Here is a 17549-nt window from a genome sequence, read left to right as displayed (position 1 = left end):
CTTCTCTGTTTATGCGTCTTCTTCAAACTGAACCATCCTTTACTGTGCTGTAGATGCGTCTGAGTATCTTTCTCTCAAATGGAGACTTAGAAGAAGAGGAGACCTAAGTTAGATACATCGAGCAACATTGTAAGATGTGGAAAAAATTTGAACAGCATAATTTAATTTGCTGAATATTTTTGATTTATGGTTTATGGTTGTTTATATAGATGTCTTTTTATGCCTTCACCTTAGTGTCTGTTTTATTTATATATCACATTTCTACACTTTTAACTTTACTTACTCTTTATCTTTTTATTTTAGCTCTGATGAAGAAGACCTGTAGTGTGGGTCAAAAGTTCTGCGATTGTTAGATAATTGAAACTATTTCTTGTTTTTCTTGACTGCTATCCGAACCATCTCTTTCTAATTTACATATCCAATAATCTGTCCATAATTATCTTATTTTAATATATATTTTTAATAAAAATACTTAAGATAATAGAAAATTTAGTAAATAGGCTGGCAAGTGAAAGTTTTGTGATATGCGCACCACACCAGTTTTTTAAAAGTAATTTTTGCCCCCTAGTACTTCCAATCAGTTAATACATTTCTAATTAATTGTTCTATAAAAACAAGTCAATTTACCGAAAAAAACATTTATTTTACCGGTACTTATTTTTTTTTGTTAAGATAATTTGAATTAGTCCTGGATATACCTGTTTTAACCTTTAAATATAGGCATGTATTTACGTATCCAATAGAAATATACAGAAAAATGATAATTTATGCAAAAAAAAAAATTGAAAATAGAAGAGAAAGTGTGGAACCTATGATGACCATGTACTAGGCAGACATTTTTAAAATGATATAATAAATAATAAAATTTAATCAACAATCAATTAACACTTTTATTTATTATACATTCTTTTATGGATACATGAGGCTTCATTCAGTCTTAACAGTTTTCATATCTGTTCGGAAGAATTGAATTAATTTCATACAATTTTAGGTACAAAATAATTTCATAAATATATACAATATTTAAAGAGTTGGAACAATATATTTTTTGATATGTATGACTGATATTTCAAAAATATTCACTTTAGATATCTCCTTTTTTTGTCAAATCAACTGTATTGCAAAAGATCTCCTATTTTTTCAGGATGAAAAACTCCTTTCTCAGTTACGATTCCAGTTATCAAAGAACTAGGTGTTACATCAAAGGCGGGATTCCAACAAGTTATTCCTGAAAATTTAAGACAATGGTAATGGATTGTTGACTAACAAGGAGAGTGCAAGGTCTTGGAGTTACGGATTTAGTTCAAATTTCATAGGATGGTAGATTTAGTTTCTCTGTTGATGAAGAAACATGGTTATAGGGGCGACGAATACTCTAATTTTTTAGATATTTGCAATCGAATTGAATTGTAAAATTCATTTCTGGGAAAACCTATTACCCCATGTATTTCTGTGCATGCAGGAACCTATGAGAAAATTTGGTGTGAACATGCAGAAAAAAGTGGAGAAATTGGAAGAAGGATACAAAAACGTAATTGTAACGTCATCAAAATTGGGCAAACTAACTAATGAATTATATAAATCATTTTTAATATCAGTAATCCAGCCCTGCATGGGAGATCAAAAATTTCTTTTAATTATTTTAAAATTTCTTGCAGACAAATATGCACATGTATGACGATTTGTTTACCACTGATAAAGGTGACATACCTTGGTATAAGACTTGGAAGAAACTTCAATGTGACACCTCACTTAGACTACATGAGAAGTAGGGTAGACCTTGCTCTTAATGGACTTAATCGTATCGGCAGCGCATTTTGGGGCCTCAGATACCCAGCAACATTTACCATTTATAAAGGAGTGGTTGTGTGTATCTTGAGATTGTGTTTCCTGCATGGAGTCAATATCTCTCCCAAAGGCAGAAGAGTAGGTTGGCGACAATTCAGAGGATGTGTTTGCCGTGAGTCACTCAAGCATACAGTACAGTGTCTCATGAGGTGGTGCAGGTGTTAGCAGAAGTTGTACCTATCGATCTCCTTTAGCAAGACAATTACACGGTAAAGAGGAAAGGTCTGGCGGATTTACTGGAGAATCTCCAAGTGTGTATTGCTGAAGACCCAAACAGATGGAAGAAACCTTGCAAGAATGAAACTGACGGTGGGTGGATAGCCCAAAAGGGGTTACCCTAAGGAAGTACTTTCCTACCATTGGTTCACACCTAGAATCAACATGGGTTCTCCCCGACTACTGGGTCTCGCAGTACCTCATGGGACATGGGGGTTTCCGAGCTAAGCTCACCGCACATACCATAAACATTGATCCCCTATACCCAATTTCGTACTCGCCTGTACTGCCTAGGAGGCTCTATGTTCTGACAGAGAGTGATCTCCCTTAGCTGATGAAGAAAGAAAACTACCTGCACTACAAGATCGTCATGTATGGGTGGAAGGAAGATGTGGACTCAACTCATTTCTGGATAGGAGAGAAGAAACTACAGCAGCAAGGCCTCTGTAGGAGAGGAAGACATATTGCAGTAATGAGTTGTACCCACAGCTGTGAACAGTTCGATCTGTTGCTGCTAAGCTGAATGTATTACGTATAATTGTTAGCAACAGGACTGAATTTAATGAGTGAATTGCAAATATCAATTCAATTGCATCTTCAATATGCAAAAGTATTGAGTAGTGGCCCCTATAACCATATATCTTCATCAACAGTAAAACTAAATCTACCATCCTACAAAATCTGAGCTAAATCCGTGACTCCAAGAACCTTGCACTCTCCTTGTGAGATCAAATTTGATAAAGGCAGAATAGCCTGCAACATTTTGATAACAATGTTGGCTGTGATATTATAAATAAGATCCTTGAGAATGGCTGAAATGTCAGAGATCCGAGAAAATAAATAGTGAGGGACTATATGATATATTTTATTATAATTGATAAACAAACCTTTATCAAACAAGAAATTAAATTATATATAATTTTTTAATAAAAGTAATTTAAATACTAAACTAACGTTTGTTTTATTGTTATTTACAGCAAATGTAGGAGAAAACGGATAATTTTTTTTTAAATCTATATCATTCTAGTTGTATATAAAAGCACATTTTGTCAAGGACAGAAACTAATTTTTTTTTTAGATAAATGACAGGGATGCAACATTTTTATTTTTAAAATTAACAGTTGCAAAAGAATTTTTTATTTGTATCAATCTATTATCCATAAATACCTCATTAATCTACTATAATATGTTTATGAATAAACTAAGATAAGTTTGAATGATCAAGATTTATTTAAAAGATAAGAAGAAAAGATTTACCTTGAGCAGCTATTCTTGTTTCGCCAACAAATGCCATTTCTTTTTCAGACCGTTCTTCAATAACAATATCATGCCCAGTTTTTATATCAAAATCAATTGAACTAAGGGGTGCACATACATAGAAAGGAACGTTGTGATATTTAGCCAGTACAGCAATCTATTTTAAACAAAAATAATTTGAATAATAACACAACTTCAATTGATCCACTTTACTCTCAACAAAGTTTATTTTAATTCACCAATGTTTCAGCCCTTAAAACGGGTTTCATGCCTTTTTCCAATTTCAGGCACTTTTTAAATATTGCTGGATTAAACTATTTTGTCTCCTCTTCCCGTTTTAAGCAAATATTTCAAAAGTGATATAGGGCCATCGCTCCCTGGGGGTCTTTTAGTGGGGCATGTCCAGCCAAGGAAGATTGCCTTTTTTTTTGTGTCATGATCTCTTGTGAAATTGTGAAATATCGTACATCGACCAACCTACAGGCTATAACTGTCTGTTTGAAAAGTCAGATAAGTAAGGCTCCCGCGGATCTTTAAGTCTTTCACTGACAGGCTAATGGCCCATGTCATATACTCTTTAAAAAAAAACAATAATAAAAATAATACAACAGTTTTATATAAAAATTTTTATAAAATGGCTATTTATTTACTTAAACATATAATCTCAATACATCAACAACTACTTTTTTCTTAACTTTTCTTTTTACCAAACACAATAATAGTATTAAGCTAATACAATATTTATACATTAACCAAATATAATACGTGTATAAGTAAACTAAGATAAGACAAGTATGAGTAATATTGTTATTATGTTAGGTAACATATTTACATAAACATATGACCTCAATACATCAACAACTATTTTTTTATTGTTATTGTGTTTGGTAATACAAATTTTTTTTAAAATAGTTGATGTTTTTTTTATTTATCCCCCTCCCTTGCCATCTCTGGCATACAGGGTGCGGGAACAGTGGGGTAGTGCGCTGGGGTTTGCGCATGCCACTACTCCCTAGGATCACCATTTTTTTTTTTTCCTTTTTTATTCTTTTGTTAATTATTCAATTAATTTTTTTTTTTTTTACTGTGGTGCAGCCCAGCGCTACGTCTGATGGATCTACATCTTGTCCACTGCATCCGTCTGGGTGCCTCCTGCAGTTACTAGGCTGGTCCAGCCCTCCTGGTCTCAATCTTGGTCAGGTTCCTCATCTTCTGGTGGCTCGCCGATGTTGGGCGGTCAAGTCCTTCCCATCACAGTATTTTTTTCCATAAGTTAGGAGTCTCACCGATCCTCTCTCGGAGCTCCTCCGGCAACGCTTCTAGTCCCTGCCTCTTAACTTCATATTTAAGAACATCCTCCCTGAGGATGAGGTCCAGGGGTATCGCTCCGGCCAGCACTTGCACCGCCTCATGTGACACCGTTCTGTATGTCTTTGTGACCCTCAGCAGAGCCAGTCTCTGTATGGACCAGTCTTCTCTTCTGTGTCTGCGTGAGGTTTCAGCTCCACTCAGGGGATGCGTACCTCAGAATTCCTAAGATCACACCTTTATATATGGTCATCGTTGCAGGGTATCTGAGGCCCCAAAATGCACCCCCTATCTTACTTAATCCATTGAGTGACAGGGTCACATTTAGATACATTTAAATAGTTGATGTATTGAGATTATATGATTTTGTAAATAAATAACCATTTTAAATAGGAAACTGTTATGATATTATTTTGATTATTGTTTTTGTTTTTGAAGATTATATGACACATGCAATTGAAAGACTTTTTTTAATGAATTGTGAGAAGTCAATAGTTGAGATTGTCTCCTCGATAATGGCCTACGGGCTGAAACATTGGAGAATTAATATTAATTTAGTTGAGAGTAAAGTGGATCAATTGCTATAATGTTATTATTAATATTAACCACTCTTAACCAATTAATTAATAAATATATTAAAATAGAAAACTAAATATATTAAAAAAAAAATAGAAATTATAATATTTTATATAATAAATTTACAAACTAGTGTAATGGAAAAAAGGCTAGGAGGTGAATTTACTTAAATGGATATATGTATATAACAAAACCAAGCATGTATGTATCTGCAACTACTTTCTCGCTGTTTCTCAAAAACGACAAAGATCGACTTGTATGATGAACCATCAGTCCGACTGACACTAGTGAATTGAATATCAAACAGTCCTTACTTCCTTTCAATTTGCAATAAACAGAAAGCTTGTTTGGCCATTATTTTAGTATTTCTCAGTCAGAGTGAGGTGAAATGAAGATACAAATGTAACACTCAGCCTCTTTTTTTTTTTTAATTTTTTTTATGACCCCCTCCCTGGTCATTTCTGACATACAGAGGGGTGTTATTTAGAGGTAACCAACCTATTCTAACCATGGTGGGTGGTCAAGTTTTCATTTTATAGGACCACCAAAGAAATGAAAAAAGTCGACCCTTCAGGCCGGATTCGAACCGATGCTGTAGGAGTTCCCAGGTAACAAAGACCTGTGCCTCAATAACCTGAGCTACTGATGGCCTAACTCACAGCCTCCACTTCATATCTTTACATCCATCTTTGGCCAGAACCAGATACCAATCCTTCCATGATAAACTTACCAACCACTCAAACCCACTTGTTTCTAACCTGGCTTCTCATTCATTAACCTGTGCCACACTTGGAGCTGCTTGTTTGGCAAGACATCCTTGCTCTTTGGAGAAAGCCAGAGCTCCCTGCAAAGTTCGCAGGTTCCTTCAAGTTCAGGGTTGAGCTCATGAGGTAATAGTTCCCCTTGTTCCTAATATGTAGCGCTATGGCTGATTGGCTCTTGTGTCAAAAGATGAAGCCCACTCTTTGTGAAGATAAAAAAAACTAAATTTTGTTAATGTAGATTTTAACCTGCTCTTTTAAGAGCAGACATTCAGTTTTCCAATGGTTGTAATAACTTAGAAATTGGATAAATTGTAGAGGAGTTATGAACAATGGTAATCAGAAGAAAAAAAAATCCTACAAATAAATCAATATGAAAAATCTTTAATTTTTAATTTTTTTGAAACATGGTATTTAAGGGTTTCAGGCGACGCTAAAGATGAATATGATTTGCTTATTCCTAAAAAACAAACCGTTTAACGGAATCAGTTATATGTTATTTGTTATTCTTCGGTAAGAGATGAATTGATGGGCATATAACCATAAACAAAAATGTATACTTTCTGAGCTATGTAACAGAAGTGCTTAGTTTTGTTAACTTTTTTTTATCAGAAACCGGAGTAACCTATAACTTTCTGAACCTGAATGTTTAGCAAAAAGCCCCATCACAATTGGATGAACGGTATTATGGCAGTGAATAATGCAAACAAATATTGATTTTTATATAGTACGTTTATCAAAAATAACTTTCGAGGTTATAAAAATTACCTGGTAAGTGCCAATTTTATTAGCTGTATCTCCATTTGCTACAACTCTGTCAGCACCGACTACGACCGCAGTTACTCTAGTATTTTTAAACAGAGCGGCTACAGCACTATCACAAATCAAAGTACTTGGTATTCCCTCGTAAACAAGCTCATAGGCTGTCAGCCTTGCTCCTTGCATGAAAGGCCTGGTTTCAGTACAGTAAACTTGTTCTATAAAAACATAGAAAATAATTAAAACTATAGTCCGGGGGCAGACACAAAAATTGAAATACTTTACATTCTTTTCTTATAATATCTGATCATGAAAATTTTTTTTCAATGTTGGCTCTGTCCTGTTATAGTAGGTAAAAGTGACCCGAAGCAATAAATGCTTGCCAACTTACCAATGCCTATGGTAATTAAATTGAACATTTACTTTTTATTTATCACAAGGAACATTGTAATTTAGTAGTTAGAATGATTAGAAATATAATTTAATTTAATAATGAGGTGCTAATAGTAGACCGCAGATAGATTTGAGAACATGGTCAGGAGTGCAGTCTGCAAAGGTACAAAAATAAATAAAACTTATTTCTTGGTGCCTGTTTCGCCACCTCAAATCGACTCTGTCTCTTTGTAGGAAAGCTTAAATTAAAAACAAAAAAATAAAAAATGCTGGTTTGGATGGTAAACATTTATTTGTTAAGTTAATAAAAAACAAAAAAACAAATTAAAATTAACAAGCAAATCTTCAAAATAAAATATAGAACAAAATTTAAAATAAAAAGGTCCTTCGATTTAAGAAAAATTAAAATTAAAAAATCAAACAAAAATTACTAGTTATAATTATTATAAATTGATGAACTCCGATGGGTCAGAAGTTTTGAGGTCAATTCCATAGGGTCGGAGACGATGTTCTTCTCATAATTCACGTAAATGGGCCCACAAATCGCACCAGCGCTCCGATGATGACCGCAGCAAGGTCTGGTGACTAATGTGTGCGAAAGCGACTGGGCGATTGTACCATACTAAAGCGACTGGGCGACTACCATACTAAGGGTACTGTACTACACCAAGCCGACTGGGCAACTGAACTTGTATTGTGGCAAATAATCTCCTTGGCCGGTATCTCACCATAAACACCACACAACAAGCATAATTATATTTCTTTTAAAACAAAACATACTTCTCACAAAAAATATAATAATTAATGTAATTAAATCTATTTGCTGCCTAATTAAAAAATATTTATATTTTAATCAATGTACATGGAGTTAACAGTGCCAATCATTTAACGTGAATTTCAGGCCTTCATCAGGTCTCAAAAACAAAATGAGATGACAACCTGAATTCAGGGAACAATAAAAATAAAACAATAACAAACAAACTTAAAAATATTTCATCATCATCATAGTCATTCCCTCTTCTACCACTGTGTGGTGTGAGAATCCCAATTATAGAGTCTGGCCCAAATGTCTCTCTCTAGAACCAACTCTCTTCTACTCCAATCTACTCCTTTACACTGTCCTTCCTGGAGACAATGCAAGGCCTTCTTCTGGGTCTTTTCCCTTCTGTATGAGTCTTGTAAGTCTTCCTGGCACTTCTATCTGGATCCATCCTAAGAGGATGTCCAAACCATCGTAGTTTGTGCTTCTCCAGAATGGTCTCAGCCCGGCTGACATCGATATTAGCCCGTAGGGTGGTGTTCCATATCCTATCTTCCGCATCTTTCTTTCTATTTTTCGAAATATCTCATTTTTATGGCTTGAAACTGGCTCCTGTGTTTTGAGGGGAGGGTCTACGATTCTGAAGAGTAAGACAGGATAGGAAGGAAGGTCGATTTATAGACGGCTAGTTTGGTCTACTTTGTCATCTTTCTTCTTCCCAGGAGATCCTGTCTGACCATACAGAAAATCTTCCCTGCTGCTCCAATTCTTTAGGCCAATTCATCATCAATGTAACCACTTTCATTGAGATGAGTTCCTAGATATTTAAAACTCTCAACCTGCTCTAATCACTAGTCCTCCAACCCTTAGTACCCTCATTATCCTTCAGGGATTCTTTCCAATTCTCATGCATTTAGCCTTCCTTGGATTAATCTGTATATTTATTGTGGATAATTTCTCTTAGAGAACATTTATGTTATGTTGCAGATCTCGGTCATTGGCAGCTAGTAAAACAAGGTCATCAGCGAAGGCCAATAGGGAAAATTTGGTTGGGTGCAGGTTTCTGTGCCCTAGCTGGAACTTCCTCATTATCGACTTGGCCCTTATAAATACATATAAAAATAAGTAGATAGTAGTTTATACTAATACATGATAAAATATATTTAATAATATTTTAGAGGTAAGAATTATTAAAAACAGACAGTGTTAAATTAAATAAATAAACATAATGAAAGGTGCGGATGGAAAATGTAAATGATGAGCAATTGAATTAACATAATAAAATATGTAAGTAATGTTTAAAAATAATGAAAACAATTTAAATCAACATAATGAAATGTGTGCAAGAAAATGATATGTATGATACAATGAGCAAGAAAGAAGATGGAATATATGTTATAACAGATAAAAGAAACCTAGTATTATAGATGAGTAAAAAAATAAAAAATAAGCTAAAATTAATTTATAGAATGTCCAGACGAGGCGCCTGAAAAGAAGATGGCCTCGTGACCTTATATTGTAAACTGTTTTTAGAGTTCTACTACTGGGTAGTTTCTCTACATCCTGTATCATATCATTATGTCATTATGATCAAATTTACTTGTATTTTTTTTATACAGTTGTAAATATCAATAAATAAATAAATAAAAAAATAAAAAGAATGTCCAGAAAAGTAAATTATGAAGGATCAAGGGAGAAGAAGTATGTGGGAATGGGAAAAGGGAAGAAAAATTAAAAAAAAGAAAGAGAAACTTACTGACTTGGGCAGAGATGCTGTCTAAAGTGAGTGGGGACCATCTCGTCTGGCAGATAGTGGGCATACAAGTACAAAAACACGTTAAATAAAGTGGAAATAGTTACCGGAATGTATAACTAAATATGAAAGACTGTATAGATAAAGAAATAAAGTAGAAAAAAAATTAAACTAAAAGTTTATAGAGTAAAATTATTGAAAAATAAATAACTACAAAAATGCAAAGGTCAGAAAATTATAGGAAGTATAGTTGAGCTAAATAAATGAGTGATGATAAAGATGAGAAAATAAAAATGACCTGTAAACTATAGGTGACAAGAAAATAATAAAAGGTAAAATAAATGTAGAAAAGGTGGAGGGTCAGTAATATAATACAATATTCCAATAATAATATTGTATTACAATAATAGTCATCATATAATGCAATAAGGAGTAATATGAAAAAGAATATGAATATGATAATATAAAAAAAATAATAATGTAATAATGTAAATGTAAATAATGTAATATGAAAAAAAAAATTAGTGATGTTTTAATAAATTGACCATTGGGGAATAGGCTAGGAATAGGTTGTGTTTGTTATTTCTGTGGTTAACAGGAGAAGATTCCTTCTTCATCTAGGAGATAAAGGCCTGAAATTTAGGTTGAAATGTCGCCATAAATGAATAAGTTTTGTTTATTTGTGTACCTTTGCTGACCACATCCCCAACCATCTTCTCCCCCTAAATTAGTTTTAAGTCATTATTATTTTTCTTTCTTTTGATTTTCTTATCTTATCTTTTTTATTTTTAATACATATAGATTTATCCAATTGTATTGATTTATTTTTTATCAAGTAAAAAAAAAAGAAGTATCAATAAAGTAACCAAAATGAACAAATTGATAAATAAGAAAAATTATCATTTTAGAATCATCTTATGTGGAGAAGATGGTTGAGGGTTTATTTTTGGCAACAAAAAATATTTATTCGTGCCGATATTTCAACTTGAATTTCAGGTCATCATCTGGGCTAAAAAACAAAAAGAGGTAACAACCATCATTCAGTGAAACATAAAAATTAAAAGAAATAAATAAACAAATTTTGAAATATACATAACAATGATTTGAATGGGAAATAGATGATTAATAACACTGAAAGTAGATTGATAACAATGGAAGATGAAATATAATATAGAGGTAAGAAGATATGTGTAAGATAAGATATGTTATTTATTATGAATATTATTAATAAATTATTTTATAATTTTGGTATGAATATGATCATTTATCACTATTACTGATGGCCCAATTTGTGGCAGATTGTAATATTTATCAATAAATAAATATTTCGAATTTTATTAAATTTATACTATCTACTACAACCCTATTAACAATATATTGTAATAGATAGTATAAATTGAACAAAATTAAAATAGTGAATAAAAATAGGTTCATAGACCAAGATATATTTTGGCAAAGGCAGAATAGCCTATGACTTTTTAATGGCATTATTATTTGTGAGCTTGAGAATGGCCGCAGTGTAGGAAATAAACATATTGAGACTATGGATGTTTATTTATTATAATTGATAAATAATTACTGCTATTATTACCTATTAACGACCTCTCGTGAAGAGTTCTGATGACTCCTAGAGCGGTCCCATAATCAGCCGTTGCCAGCGAGCCCGTATTGCAATGAGTAAGTATAATGCATGGATTATTCTGCCCATTCAAGATTTCATCAGCTCCAAAGGTTCCTATAGTTTTGTTATCGCATATATCTTTACTCAACAGATCCTCAATTGCTTTTATTAAACTGAAAAAAATCAATTATATTGTAGCAAAACAATTAAAACCAGTAAACAATAAAGTGAATAAATGAAAAATGAATGACCAATATTTATAAAAATTAATAATGAATTCAGAGAACAATATATTTCACTAATAATACCACAAATTGTTATTCTATATTTTAAAACTATCATGAATCCTTAAAAAAATAAAGCAAAACTATAAAATTTCAAAATAATAAATTAAGAGGAATAAAATGAAAAATAAAACAAAATACACTCACGAATATTAGCTTCATATAATTCATGAAAGATAAACCTCTATAAACAAAACCATGTTGAGTTGAAGAAAATAAATAAATTGTATAAAAACAACTTATAAAATATAAAAGCCCTCCCAAAATAAAAGTTATACTATAATAATATAATCCCAATAATAGAATTAATTAAATAAATTTTCTCCATAAGATTTAAATAAGGATGTGATGATATATTATTAGAAAAAAAAAATCAAAATGTAGCTAATCCAGGTATTCTTAACATTTAACCCCTATTATCTAATAATAATAATCTATGGCTATATCTTCCACATAAATAATATTAGTTAAACAAAAAAGAGCCGAAGAAAACCCATGACCCAATATAAGTAAAGAACCAATAAATCCATAATTACCAAAACTTATAATAGCACAAATAACTAAAGATATATGAGCAACAGAGAATAGGCAATAATAGAAAATATCAACCTGAAAACACAGAAATCTAACAATCAAAGCCCCTCTTAATATTATCTTATCATCGTACTTAATGCCAGAAATTAAAAATTAATATTTATAATTGTTGATACTCGATACTCCTCATTACATCAATAGACTCATCCATAAAGACCTCAACATCCTATTCGTTGTAGATTTGGCTTGAAATAGATGTAAAATTCCAAAGTCCTTATCCAACCAAACCCATTAGTTCTTTATACATATGTATATATAGTTGACTGTAAAAATTTATATATAAGAAGATGGTCAGAGTTGCGGTCAAAAAAAGAACAAATAGTTATAAACCATTTGTTCTTTTCTTGGCCGCAACCCTGACCATCTTCTTATATATACATTAGTTCTTTATTTTTCATCCTTAACAAACCAGGATAGTGGTTAAGAATGTAAACATACATTAAGTATGTATTCAAAAAACTTAATTCTGATGGGAGTTTTAAAAAACAAAATTAGTAGAAACTTTTTTTAGTGGGTTAAGTTTTTACTTCTAAATGTAAGACATGCATATAAAATATTTTTTAACAACTTTTTTATATAATCTTTGCACTTCCTTGAGACCGGTTTTTATTGTTTAAATAACATAATCAGTATTGAAGTTAATTCTCAAAACACTCTTTATTACTTTTTTAATTGTCTAATGTTTCATGCAACCTGAATATTTATCTTAAATATAAATTTACACCTCATATATAACAATTTAAAAACTTTTTGCTGGCTATTCTGCCAAGGTCATTAATTTCAATCAAATCAGCCTATTTGTCACTTTCCTATTAAATTTTCAAACTTTTAATTACAGATTAACTTAACACTATTATAAATTTTTTTTTGATTAGTGAGTGATAATAATGTTATGTTAAACCGTAGTTAAAAGTTTTCAAATTTAATGTAAAAGTGACAAAATAGGCTGATTTGACAGAAATTAATGACCTAGAAAGAATAGCCTGCAATAAGTTTTGAAATTATTGGATGTGATGTGTAAATTTATATTTATGATTGTACTTGAGGATGGTTGAATCCGCTGGAACGTTGGACATTTAAAGAAATAATAAAGAGTGTTTTGAGAATTAACTTTGATAAAAATTATTTCATTTAAATAAAATATTTGTTTTTTAAATCCATCCATTGTGACTGAGTAGCTAGTAATAAACCTAAATACACTAATGAAGTTTAATTAATGACTTGATGAAGTAAGGGTCATTGATCATAACAATTCTGTCACAGCCGACACTATACTGGGACAAAATAAATGCTAAGAACATAATAATAATATTCTATACTTATTCTAGGATTAGTCCCTTTAGAATAAGATTACAGGCATTGATAAGAGGCACTAATGCCTTTAGGGTATAATATACAATTTAAAAAATAAAAATGAACTTACGGAACATCATAAAATATGACTAAAATAATAAATTGATGAAAAAAAATTAAATAAAAAACAGTATTTAACAGAAAATTTAAAAGAAAAGAAAACATAAAACAAAACCATATACCATCTTCTAAATCATAGGGTGACGAACTTCTAATAATATAAATGAAAAAGAATTAAACACAAATGAACTAAAAATAGTTAACAAAAAGAACAATTATTGTTTATACACATATTTACAAGTTAAAAAAAAAATCTAAAACATCAAAGATAGAAAAATAATTGAAAAAATAAATAAATAAGTAAAAAAAAAAAATCCAATAAATCATAAATCTTGAATTATATTCTAATAATAATTTATATGTGTGTATATAAATACACACATATAAATTATTATTAGAATATAATTCAAGATTCATGATTTTTTAGATTTTTTTTTGCCTCCTCAACAATCATGTTCCTAAATTTTACTATTCATTCGATAACAACCTGACTCTTCCATATCTTTATTTAATAAATATAAAACTTGATTAGTTTGAAGTTGGTTTTTCTTAAATAAAAAGTACTAGCACAATACATTTATTTAGTAAATTTTTTGAAACGCAAATATGTAACATACAAAAAATAATAAGAGTAAAATTAACTTTGATGTCAATATTTGAAAAAATGTATATTTAAAATTTTTATAAGCTTATCCCCCAAAATTAGCTCTATGCAAAAAGCAGCGATATCAATTTTCTGAAAGGCTGAAATAACTTTAAGTTAGAGGATAATAACAACTGCCAAGTAGGTTGTACATGGTTGATCGTAACATACATTTTTATCATATAAATAATAGTCATAGAAAGATGTAATAAGAGGCAGTCAAAAAAAGGTACACAAAATAGCAAACAAACTATTCCTTAGTAACCATTGGTAAATGCTTATTAGTGTACTAATATATATTTTTTTCTGCTCTAATGTATACCTCTTTTCACCGCCACCTAGATCATCTTCCTGCAATTAATTATACATAAACTAATTAGACATTAGGCAAATGTTATCAAAATTTAAAAAAAAAAAAATATTTTAAAAAAAAAACCCCTTTAATAAATACAAAATAATTATGAAAGAGGAATTCAGATGACTACATGTCATTAATAATTCTATAAACAAATAACAGAATTTAAAAAAATTGTTTACAATATGAAATAGAATTTGATAAGTGAATGAAAATGTTAACAATGAAATACTAAGTAAGTTTATTAAGCAGGAGAAAGATTTAATATAGCAATAAATGTTTTCATAGAATAAACATATTAATTTAGTTGAAGTCATTCATTTAATGCTATGTAATCTTAATATTTACAAAACTGTTATGCAACTCTCACAGATATGCCATCAATGACTGGGGTTATAAAAAAGGTAATTTAGTATAAAAAAGTATAAAACTGAATACATTTAAATGCGAAATCAGGCAATACTTAAATAAAACTCTGTCAACCTTTTAAGGAGGAATAAAAAGTGGTGGCTGTTTCAGAAGATACAAAAAATTAATTCTTGAGTTCTTTTAAGTACAAAAAAAAAATTGTGTGTTTATTTTCTATCAGAAAATAGATACCGTAAACATCATTAAAAAGTAAATATTGAAGCATTTAAGATAAACATCCCCTGAAGTTTATTTTATTCCAGAAAAATTTAAAATTTGTGCTCATTTTTCATTCATAGCTTCATAAACTTAAAACTATAAAAAAAATTCATAGCACATTATTTAAAGTAAAGTAAATTCTATAAAATATGAGCCCTAATAGAGGTCTGTTACATCTTATAATTTCTAAGATATAGTGTTTCATAAACCTAATGGTTTTTCAAAACATCAAAAAAATATTATTTCTATGAAGATAAATTTAATTTGAGTGCTAATAGACATTTGTATGTCTCATGGTTCCTGAAATGTTGATTTCTCAAAATAAATTCACTAACTACTGACTTTTCTGTACATTATTTTATGAAATGTTGCCTTTTTTTTTTTTTTTTTTAAAAGTATTAATTACTTAAAAAAGTATTTTTTGGGAACTATTGAAGCTATTTAGCTCTTTTAGGGCTCATATTCTAGAAAATTTACTCTTCTTTAAATTATGTTCAATAAGGTTTTTAGTGTTGTAGGTAGTTTTAAAGATATAGAGCTCCAAACAAAAATTAATTTTTGTTGACATTTTTTACAGTCACCATTTTTTAATCCCCTAACTATATTTGGCAGACTCATTAATTTTGAATAGTAATTATACATAGTTTTCATTACAATAATCCCAAATCAGTAAAATACAATTGTTAAAGTCATAATAAAGATAATTTAAGAAATATAAAACTGACTAAATTTAAAAGTGAAATTAGATGATACTTAGATAAAAAAAAGTTAATTGAAAAATATTTACCAAATCCTCATATCTTCAGTTGACAATTCAGCATTCCCAATCATTTCACCAGAATATTCCGTTAATATTTCAGCCTCTTTCATTAAGTTTACAGCTGTTGGTCGAGCTGTAACAAGATAATCAAACTTCTTTGCAAGATAATCATGTAGTTCTTCTTTGGATTCATAAGAGTTACGATAAAGTTCTACAGCAATGCTTAGACATCCTACTATCGCTATAGCTGGTGCGCCTCTCACCTACATTAATTAATGATGAGTTAATGACTATGGATATATAAACGAGAAGATTATTGAGGGTGGGGTCATTACGAAAATAACTAACATTATAGATACATAGTGTTAATAGACATGTGTAGTCTATATACATGTATATAGTCCTATAGCCTTTATCTTCTTTAAGTACTTGGACTAAACAGTATAGGTCTTTGAACACTATTTATGTGTAAATTATATTAGTTATTATCTATTCATTATGTTTGTTCTTTAGTTTTTTGTTCTTAGCCCTGATGAAGGCTTGATATTTTAGCTGAAACGTTGGCACTAATTAATAATGTTTTTATTTATTTGAGTTCTTCACTGACTGTACCCAACCATCTTCTATTAAATTAATAATTTAATATAAAAATTCCTAAAAAAAAAAAGGTACTAAGTTAACAATACACACTATTTCCACCTTTTCGATAATTTTTATATTTGTCCAAGGGAATTTAAAAGAAATAGTAACATGATTATCCATTTTTAAAACTATTCATTTTTTATTGTATAATTCAATAACATAAGCATCTCTATACTAATATAAGTTATAAAAAGTAAATAAATGCTGTTAAGACTAGCTTTTAACTATTTCCACTAACTGGAATGAATGAGAAAAGCACTCGTTCTAAGCTGTCAATAATAAAGTGCATCTTACAATGAATGTTTTCAAAAGTAATAAACATTAATAATAAAACTATATTTAATTAGTGTATATGTGAAAGATAAATTATTTATACTATAGTTACATGCATATTGTGAATCGCTTCCCATCCCTCTTCTACATCAATTATCTTCCTATATTCTGATTTACCAGGTAATAACAGTTGGTCCAAAATTTCCAAATCTCCCTCATTGTATTTAATAGATTTCAATGTTTTTCTGAACATTTTAAACTAATCCTGAAGAGAAATGTCAAACATTCATTAACTAATGTATCAGCAAAACAGAACATGCCGGTATTATCAATCCACAATCAGTTCAAGGTCCAAGGATTCAAGAGGTTCAGATGGTGACTCACAGAGATCGCTAGTGATAATTAAACAAGTGCTGCTCTCTTGAGTTGAGCTAAATAGTTAAACCACATATCTTGAAAAATCCATAATCTTATTCAAATTGCATATAATTAATTTCTTTAATATTTTAACCATTTAAATAAAATATATGGAGTAATGAAAAAGGCGTTATAGACAAAGCTATGGATTACAGCTCTAACAACCAATGTGTAACTTCCAAATTAAAAAAAAAATAATCACAAAAAAGGTGATAAGAGAGTGATAATAGTGTTAAGAGTTAATCTATAATTAATTTTTTTTTAATTTATGAAAAGTGAAAAAATTGGG

General features: G+C 30.2%; 1 protein-coding gene across 1 annotated transcript; it reads right to left on the bottom strand.

Annotated features, from left to right (window-relative positions):
- Positions 1 to 876: 876 nt before the first annotated feature.
- Positions 877 to 17341, bottom strand: LOC106683601 (methylthioribose-1-phosphate isomerase). The gene is made up of 6 exons (XM_014425170.3): positions 16956 to 17341; positions 15956 to 16191; positions 11223 to 11425; positions 6735 to 6943; positions 3322 to 3478; positions 877 to 1228 (listed from the first exon to the last, which is right to left on the bottom strand). The coding sequence occupies exons 1-6, from the start codon at positions 17094 to 17096 to the stop codon at positions 1110 to 1112; spliced, it is 1065 nt and encodes a 354-aa protein (XP_014280656.1). The 5' UTR covers positions 17097 to 17341; the 3' UTR covers positions 877 to 1109.
- Between the last annotated feature and the right edge of the window lie 208 nt (positions 17342 to 17549).

This window comes from Halyomorpha halys, unplaced genomic scaffold, assembly GCF_000696795.3.
Source record: "Halyomorpha halys isolate HHAL.00 unplaced genomic scaffold, Hhal_1.1 Scaffold498.1, whole genome shotgun sequence".
Lineage (NCBI taxonomy): Eukaryota > Metazoa > Arthropoda > Insecta > Hemiptera > Pentatomidae > Halyomorpha > Halyomorpha halys.
The sequence above is the reverse complement of the archived record's forward strand: the minus strand, read 5'-3'. Positions and strand labels throughout refer to the sequence as shown.